Raw genomic sequence first — 9,472 nt, 5'->3', positions numbered from 1 at the left:
AGGGAAAAGTGAATAAATAGTATAAAATTTTTAATCCCACTTCTAGATGGATTCTTTTTTAACTTCCTCTTTATGGATGAATGTTGCTGAAATGATTTTATTTAGTGTCTGTGATAAGTGGAATAATGAAAACAGTTGAAATCATAAGTCTAAATTTTTTAAGAAAAGAGTTTTCAATATTGGTAATGGAACAGTAAAATCAATTATTTTTTCAGGAAGATTTTCTTCTTCTAATTCGGTTTCGATTACGGTTATGGCTAGTAAAATACTTGTCCCGAGATTTCGAGATGGTTACAGTTCATATTAGAAGTTGTACTAAACAATTTCGCACCCACCCCTACTTGTGGATAGAGAAAATTCACGCTGAGAGAGTTTTACTACTTAATAGACTAATCCGACTTAACTGGATTAGGCGGGACCCATAGAGGTTCCGAATCTTAGGATTTCAAAAAATAAAGAAAATAGAAAAAAAAAACGTAGGAACCATATGCTTCCTTGTGCAAACATCACGTGATTCAGAGCAAAACGAAACATCATGTCACACGGCGGGGCCGTTTGGCCAAGACACAAAAAAGTTGGAGACATTCGTCACCTTCTTGCATCATGAAAGTTCTACAAATATTTGGATTTTTCTTGTCAGATATTATAAATTACTTTGAGTTGGAATATTATATTATCTTTGATAAAAAAAATGATAAATTACTTCATCTAACTCAATAATTGGGAATTTTCCCTATTTTAACTCATTATTTAAACAAAGAAATTTCAACGGTCCCCCTTCACTTTTCCGTACAAAATTTACCAAAAATTGACACAAATCGTCGAGCCCAGATAAAAAATTGACGGTGGCCAACGGGGTCGTCCCCACCCTTAGCAAAGCACCTTCCCCATACGGGGGCTAGGGTGAGATTTTTTTTTTAATTTGAATTTCTTATACATTTTTTAATTTTTCATCAAATTTGGTTGGAAAATTAATGATAGACTAAATTTGAAATAGAAATAAACAAGTAATCTAACATGCGCTTTGCGCTGACTTTTTTACTGCTTTTATTTTATGTTGATATTATTCTATTTATGAATTTTCAAATAATAAAAAATTAAAAAGGTAATTTCATAAAAAATAACTGATGTATAAATATATTGTGAAAATTCAAAAACATTTAACTATTAAAATATAAAAAAATCTATGTATACATTAATGTATAGGGGATACAAATGGTCGATCATCTAGAAGTTGAGGATTACGAGTGGAAACTCCTCATCAATCGGATGAAGAGTTTTCATAGTACTATACATACATATTGTCATGCCTTTCTAGAAAATTTTAAAGAACGTGCTAAAATTGAGTTAGATGAAATAACTCTTAAATAAAAAGAGAGTGTATGGTTTGAGTTAGTAGGGAAGCAAGGTAGATCGCAGGTTATCCTAAAGGTTGATTCAGAGGTGGCATATTGCGTTATCGAAGTCGTAAGCCTTGTGCACCTCAGCTGAAAATGATCGTGACGCCTATCATAGAGTTTCTTAACAGAGATTGGACCATAGGGTTGCCCAACTTTATAGGGAAGGGAATTCTTGGTCGGATTAGTTAACCGTGAATACTGTTCATTTGCAGCTTGGGAACCACATCTTTTAGCACCCCGACCGGAATTGAAAGGTCACTATTTAGTGATATCATTTGAGCCACCATACTCGTCTTTGCTTAGCGTGAATTGTTATTCTTTTTCCTTTGAGCTTGGCCTCATTTCAACTATCGGGAAAAAAAGAATATACGACACACGTCTTTCGCTTAGTAATCAAAAGATTTTAGTCTCGATACTCGTTGATAATTACACATATTTTTTATTAACTATTAAAATTTTTATTTAATTATATTAGCCAAGCCGCCTCCCATGTAACTCGTACAAATACGTGGTTTCTTTGCTTCTCCTTTTACCCGGAGAAATGAGCTCCAATGTGTCTCTCTTCCCACTAGCCGTTTGCTGCTCCTCACTGAACCCATTCCCCCTCAATCTATTTCTCTCGCCGGAGGCTCCTAACTTTTTCCGGTGAAGCCATTGGGAAAGAAAGAAAGAAAAATGGGGGTTTTCTTCTGTTAGTGATCGAGCTCGAGACTAGTTGCCCCGTCATCTGCGCGGCCTTCAGGTCTTCTACAGTTCTACTGCTTCCTCTCTTTATGGGGTAGAAGATTTTGAGTTTCTTTAATGAAGCGTTCACTCTCTTTCGGACATTACAGATCGTGTGTTCAATCTGCTATGGAAAAGCTTTAATCTTTGCTTGCCCTGCAGTTCATGGGCTGATTTTTGGTTAGTGGGAAGTGGATAGAGCATGTTTCAAGATTTGCAGCGAGACCCTTCTTTGAATTCGTTTGTTATATGGCCTCACAGATCTCTGTTCAGATTCCTCTTTTCTCTTTATACTCTCTGAATGAATTTCAGCATTACTAAGCTATACTTTATAACCGGACTTTGTGGTCCACTGATTCAAGGGATCTTCAAACACTTTTTGGGTTTTATGAGTTTGCGTTTTCGATTTGGCTGAATTTGCTTTTGATGTTATAGTTTGGTTGTAGACTAAAGTGAGTTATACTTGTCATGGAATCAGCTAACTGCTGCGGCATATCAGAAAGGTTCACACTTTTTTGGGAATGTTTAGCTCCAGTGAGGACAGCTTATATTATTTTGCAAAAGTATTATTTCCGGTTGTGAGTTGCTGCTTCGGATAAAGCATTAAAGTTGATTTTTCTTTTGTTTTTGTTTTCCCCCTGATTCTTGATGTGAGCTTTGTTGCAGTTAATTGGAGTCTTTGCTGTGTTTTGAACAAGAAGATGTCGGTGGATGCTGCCGGGAAGCCCCTTATAAAGAGTGGCGAAAGATACTTGCCAGAGAACAAAACCACAAATGGGGCTAATGAGGTGGTGCTGACAATCTCAAGTGAAGGAACCAAGAGCAAAAACACAAAGGACTCGTCTTCAACTGAGCCAAACAAACTGGCCCCGATCAGTATTCCTTCTCCTGAGGCTGGAAGGTTCAGAACGAGCCCAAGTAAGCCCCCAAAGCCTCCCACCACTAATGAAGCTATGCTCCGAAGGAGATCACTCATGAAACAAAAGTCGAGGTTTGGGGAACAACCTTTCCCTGTGGATTCGAGCACGTTTGATGAGGAGACTATTGCCTCGGTCTTCCAAGATCAGGGCTCACCTTATAACAGGAGCCCTGCCAATCGGGGGACTACTCCCAGGGCTATCCCAGTCACTCCAAGAACACACCTGATAGCATCCCCTGGGCCTGCGGGAGGGGATGACGATGATGATGAGATCTACAAGCAGGTCACCCTCGAGTTGAGCCGAGCAAAGAGCAGGAGAGTGAAGACGAAGGCGCTGATCGAGTGGATCACTTTTGGTTTCATACTTGCATGCTTGATTTGTAGCTTAAGAGTTGAAAAGTTGCAAGATGTTGTGATCTGGAGCTTGGAGCTGTGGAAATGGTGGGTGCTTGTGATGGTGATCTTCTCAGGCTTATTGGTCACGAATTGGATCATGCATCTGATTGTTTTCTTGATTGAGAAGCACTTCTTACTGAGGAAGAAGGTTCTCTACTTTGTGCATGGGTTAAAGAAGAGCGTGCAGGTCTTTGTATGGTTGGCCCTGGTTCTCCTCACGTGGATCCTAATGTTCAAAGGAGGGATCAAGCGGTCAGAATTATCAGAGAAGATCCTCAACTATGTGACATGGACTCTTGTTTCAATCCTCATTGGATCGTTCCTTTGGTTTTTAAAGAACCTTTTCCTCAAGATCTTGGCTTCAAACTTCCATGTAACGACATTCTTCGACCGGATTCAGGATTCAATCTTCCACCATTATGTTCTACAAACTCTCTCGGGCCCGCCACTCATAGACGAGGCTCGGAAGGTTGGCAGGGCGCTGAGTGCGGGCCAGTTTAGCTTTCGGAGCGCAAAAAAAGGGAAGCCAGGAAAGGAGAAGAAGGTGATCGATATGGGGAAGATACACAAGATGAAGCGGGATAAGGTCTCAGCCTGGACAATGAAGATGCTAGTTGATGCGGTGATGAACTCAGGACACTCGACAATTTCGAACACGCTTGACGAGAGTGTGAATGATGGAGGAGGGGAGCAGCCTGACAATCAAATAACGAATGACATGGAGGCAATGGCAGCTGCTTACCATATATTCAGAAATGTAGCTCAGCCAGTTTGCAAGTAAGGAAGCCTCTTCTTGTCTAATTGTATATCAAAAATGGGATTAAGTGCATTAATGACAGGCTTTTGGGGTATGATTGGATTTATTTATATAGAAACTTGTTATGATCGATTGTCTCCCTTGCTGATGCTCGGAAAAGCTGGCAGTGCGGGCCCTTCTTTGAATTCTATCATTCTTTTCAATCAAATATGTCTTTCTTTGGTAACCACATGCATCCTTCATGCAGGTACTTTGACGAGGATGATCTATTGAGGTTCCTGATAAAAGAGGAGGTTGATCTCATCTTCCCGCTGTTTGAAGGTTGGGAGACGGATCGAATTGACCTAAAATCCCTTAGGAACTGGGTGGTTAGACCTTTAACCTTCTTCCCTTTCTGTGTAAATAGTTATTTTTGGCCTTTCTGGTCCTTTTTTTAAGTTGTTCACTCTTATAACTTATTTCTTTAAACGTTATAAATGAGACCAAAAGTGATCCGACTATTGTTTCCGACAAGCGTCCATTATATAGACAGACATGAGCAAAATCAGTATGAGCAAATGGTCTGATTCTGATCTCTTCAAACTATTGTATAAATTTAGCTCCTCTCGTTGGAGTATTACATCTGTGTGCCACTCTCCATCTCATCAACATTTTGTTTCATCTTGTAGATCACATCCCCTGTTCCTTGCGTACTAACAAAATTACATTCAAATAGTTCAATTTGTTTATCAGGAGTTATGACATTGAATTGAATTTCACAGATCAAAGTCTTTGATGAACGTCGGGCACTGGCGCACGCCCTGACCGATACGAAAACTGCTGTGAAGCAACTTAATAAGCTCGTGACAGGGATCTTGATCGTAGTCACTATCATTGTGTGGCTCCTCCTGACTGAGATAGCCTCGACCAAGGCCCTTGTCCTGCTCTCATCTCAGCTCCTCGTGGCAGCATTCATCTTTAAGAACATGTGCAAGACAATCTTTGAGGCCATCATCTTTGTTTTTGTCATGCACCCTTTTGATGTCGGGGACCGATGCGTCATCGATGGTGTTCCGGTAAATTTCAGGAGGCCGACCTTTCTCTTTTTGGACAATTATTTAACTGCTCCTTTAAACTAATATGGCGGTGACAATTACGTTTGCAAACTTTATTTCAAAGTTCAAAAATTAAGGACACGACAAAGCTTCCTTCATTCTTTTATATAAAATTTGTGATCTTAAGCTCAACCTCAACCATATATCGTTGTATGTGACAGTGAAAATGCCATGAAACTACAGTTAAACAAATTAAACCGTCTTGAAATAGAAGTTATGCGGTCAATCATCACCAATGTCATGGTTCAAGGAACTGCTGGAGAATTATTGTATTGTGAATTTTTATTTTATTTTATTTCTTTTATCATGGTCATTTTTCTTAGTAATGAGCTTCCCTGATGTGAATTATTCTTATGCTACAACTGATAGTTGCTGGTGGAGGAGATGAACATCTTATCGACAGTCTTCTTGAAGCTCGACTACGAGAAGGTATATTACCCGAACTCGGTTTTGGCCACAAAACCGATAAGCAATTACCGCAGGAGCCCAGACATGGGCGATAAAGTGGACTTCTCAATCGATTTTATGACCCCAGTGGAGAGAATCGGAGCAATGAAAGAGCGGATTAAGAAGTAAGCTCATTGAACCTATCTACTTCATTGTTTCTAATCAGAAAGACAGAACTGCCATTTTATAACTCCAATTTACCAAATATCTCTCTTTTCATTTTTATAAAATACTTTATATATATATATATTTTATTATCTAAGAAACTAAATCAATAATAGAACATCATTTGAGCTTACGATTTGCAGCGGGTTGTTCAATGCCCAGACTGGTTTTGAAATCTATGCCTAAATGTTTGCCTTTTCTGGTGCTCAGATACTTGGACAAGAATCCAGCGCACTGGCATGAGAACTATGTCGTGGTGGTGAGCGAGATTGAGAATGTGAACAAGATCAAGATCTCACTGCTCGTGAACCACAAGATGAACTTCCAAGATTACGGGGAGAAGACCAAGCGGAAGACCGAGCTAGTCCTTGAGCTGAAGAGGATCTTCGAGGAACTGAACATCAAGTACAACCTCATCCCCCAGGAGGTTCACGTGTGTCAAAGGGATACAGAAACCAGGTGTCTGGCCATATAGAATTCTCGAAGAGGTTGATCCAGCATCATCGCTTCTTGGTATTTGACTTCTCTATGGCTTTGTTTGGTACGCATGAATAAAATGGAAAAGAATGAAATTTTGTATAATATGTAAATTATATTGAGAGAAAAGTAGTGAGTTTTGAGTTGAACTAAAAAATATGAAGGATTATAATTAATTAGATCTAGTAGTTTTTCAAGATATCGTTTCACATAATATATTTTTAGATATATAAAATTAAAAGAAAATATATGATATATATAAAACTTAATAGAAATGATGGAATGAGCACTTCTTAACTTTGTTGAAAAAAGTAATTTATTTCATCGAGTTGAAGAAAAATTATACTCCAAATGAATTGTTCTAACTCTCAGAAGTGTCTTCATACGAAAAAATGGAGATGGAGTGGAAGGATAAGATTTTCATTCCGTTCCGATCCTTTCCCGTGTATTGATATGCTAAGTATGCATTTTTTTTTTAAGTAGTTGCTAAGGATGCATTCTTGTTCTCATTGAAATTGCACTTCGTGACCCAAGCGATGGGGTCACCGGAGACCCTATCTCTGTCCGAGCAAGAGCAACGGCGGTATTGGCCTGACTTCCGAAAAAATGTTCGAAGAATGGAAGGATTGTAGAGCGGTGATTGATTTAATCATCGTTGCACCGTTATCAATAGCCGAATCTTCTGCAACTCCGCATCCTTCACCAAATGCGGCCTCTACTTCTCCATCTCCACCACATGCCGCATCTTCCCCATGTCCGTCCTCTGTCATCCACGAATCATGGCATGAGCATGGCCCGCATTTGCTCCCGCAGCCCCTTCCCCTACCCGCCGAGGCTGTCATAATTGCCTGCCTCCCATATCGAGCGTGGTTGTGCGGTTGTTCTCCATTTTTATCCCATTTAATTTTTTATTTTTCAACCTTTGAATATCTTTTTTCTAATTTTTTAGAATAGCAAAGAGAGTTCAAATATAATTTATCCAATGCAATGGTGACATGTGGCTGGATTTTAACGGAAAACTTAAGGGCATTAACTTTTGGCTGGATTCTAATCAAAGCTCAAAGTTGGTGTTTTTTTAAATGGCACCTTTTAGTTTTTTTGTTATAAACAAAACATAACAGAAACTAATGGTCCGTTTGTTTTTAGGGTTAAAATCACAAAAATTTTAACTTTAACTTTAACTCAACTCACTACACAATAAAAATACACATTTTCCAAGTCAAAAATTTTAACTTTAACTTTAACTCAACACGCTACATAATATTTTGTCCTTTTTCACAATCAAAATCAAAGTTACTTTAACTCTGAAATCAAACGCACTATTAGTGCTTTTTCTTTAAATTCAAGGTTAAATTTCCATTGGGCTTATACAAGCTCGGGCTCATTTCCACTTAAAAGCTCAAGCTGATAAGTGGTGGTACCCAAGCCATATATTAACCCATGAATTTTCTTTTTCTTTTTCGATGTGGGATTTATCCCATTTTACTCATCAACACCTGCTCTCACGTGCAGCGTGTGGTCTATTTTTGACTATACGTTGTCACATGCCCTTAAACACTCGCCCTCAACAATTAACCTGGAGCCGGGCTCATCTTCCGTGCTTGGGCGAGGGGGGACACTAACAAGAGGTGCACTCTTGGCTACACTCGACATATTGGGCCTGGTGTGGTGTGGGTGCGCACACGCGCATAAGCACGCATACACGTAACTTAGACTCTAATACCATATTAAATTTCCATTGGACTTATACGAGCTTGGGTCCATCTCCAACTTAAAAGCTCAAGCTGATAAGTGGTGGTACCCAAGCCAAATATTAACCTAAAAAGGAAATGGGTTACTATATGGCTTGGGTACCACCACTTATCAGCTTGAGCTTTTAAGTGAAAATGAGCCCAAACCCGTATAAGCCCAAATGGAAATTTAATATGGTATCAGAGCCTAGGTTACGCGTATGCGTGCCTGCGCACGTGTGCTCACCCACACCATGTTAGGCCCAGTATGTCGAGTGCAGCCAAGAGTGCGCCTCGTGTTAGTGTTCCCCCTCGCCCGAGCATGGAAGATGAGCCCGGCTCGAGGTCAATTGCTGAGGACGGGTGTTTAAGGGCACGTGACAATGTGTAGGCAGAAATAGACCACACATTACACGTGAGGGCTGGTATTGAGGAGTAAAATTGGATAAATCCCACATCGGAAAAGAAAAGGAAAATCCATGAGTTAATATATGTTTTGGGTACCACCACCTATCAGCTTGAGCTTTTAAGTGGAAATGGGCCCAAGCCCGTATAAGCCCAATGGAAATTTAATATGGTATCAGAGACTAGGTTACGCGTATGCGTGCCTACGCGGGTGTGCGCACCCACACCATGCCAAGCCCAATACGTCGAGTGCAGCCAAGAGTGCGCCTCGTGTTAGTGTCCCCCCTCGCCCGAGCAAGGAAGATGAGCTCGGTTTGAGGTTAACTGTTGAAGGCAGGAGTTTAAGGACACGTGACAATGTGTAGGCAAATATAGACCACACGTTACACGTGAAGGCGGGTGTTGAGGACTAAAATGGGATAAATCCCACATTAGAAAAGAAAAGGAAAATCCATGGGATAATATATGGTTTGGGTACCACCACTTATCGGTCTTAGCTTTTAAGTGGAAATGGGCCTAAGCCCGTATAAGCCCAAATGGAAATTTAATATAAAATGAGATAAATCCCACATCAGAAAAGAAAAGAAAAATCCATGAGTTAATATATGGCTTGGGTACCACCACTTATCAGCTTGAGCTTTTAAGTGAAAATTGGCCTAGGCCCGTATCAGCCCAATGGAAATTTAATATGGTATCAGAGCCTAGGTTACGTGTATGCGTGCCTACGCGCATGTGCGCACCCACACCACGTCAGGCCCAGTATGTCAAGTGCAGTAAGGGTGCGCCTTGTGTTAGTGTCCCCCCTCGCTCGAGCACGGAAGATGAGCCCGGCTCGAGGTCAATTGTTGAGGACGGGTGTTTAAGGGCACGTGACAACGTGTAGGCAGAAATAGACCACACGTTACACGTGAGGGCAGGCGTTGAGGAGTAAAATGGGATAAATCCCACATAGGAAAAAA

At 40.3% G+C, this 9,472-nt stretch overlaps 1 protein-coding gene across 3 annotated transcripts; it reads left to right on the top strand.

Moving 5' to 3' along the window:
* The first annotated feature begins 1,914 nt into the window (after positions 1–1,914).
* Positions 1,915–6,577, top strand: LOC116201176 (mechanosensitive ion channel protein 10-like). Of its 3 annotated transcripts, none has more exons than XM_031532315.1 (6): positions 1,915–2,178; positions 2,790–4,215; positions 4,443–4,563; positions 4,957–5,250; positions 5,659–5,861; positions 6,112–6,577. In XM_031532315.1, exons 2-6 carry the CDS (start codon positions 2,825–2,827, stop codon positions 6,374–6,376), a joined length of 2,274 nt encoding a protein of 757 aa, XP_031388175.1. In that variant the 5' UTR covers positions 1,915–2,178; positions 2,790–2,824; the 3' UTR covers positions 6,377–6,577. The 3 variants fall into 3 exon arrangements, with proteins under 3 accessions (XP_031388175.1, XP_031388169.1, XP_031388182.1); XM_031532309.1 differs by having other exon boundaries at positions 1,916–2,142; XM_031532322.1 differs by lacking the exon at positions 1,915–2,178 and adding an exon at positions 2,282–2,303.
* Positions 6,578–9,472: the final 2,895 nt, after the last annotated feature.

The sequence above is a fragment of the Punica granatum genome, chromosome 1 (genome assembly GCF_007655135.1).
Source record: "Punica granatum isolate Tunisia-2019 chromosome 1, ASM765513v2, whole genome shotgun sequence".
Lineage (NCBI taxonomy): Eukaryota > Viridiplantae > Streptophyta > Magnoliopsida > Myrtales > Lythraceae > Punica > Punica granatum.
This window is presented reverse-complemented; position numbering and strand designations above follow the sequence as displayed.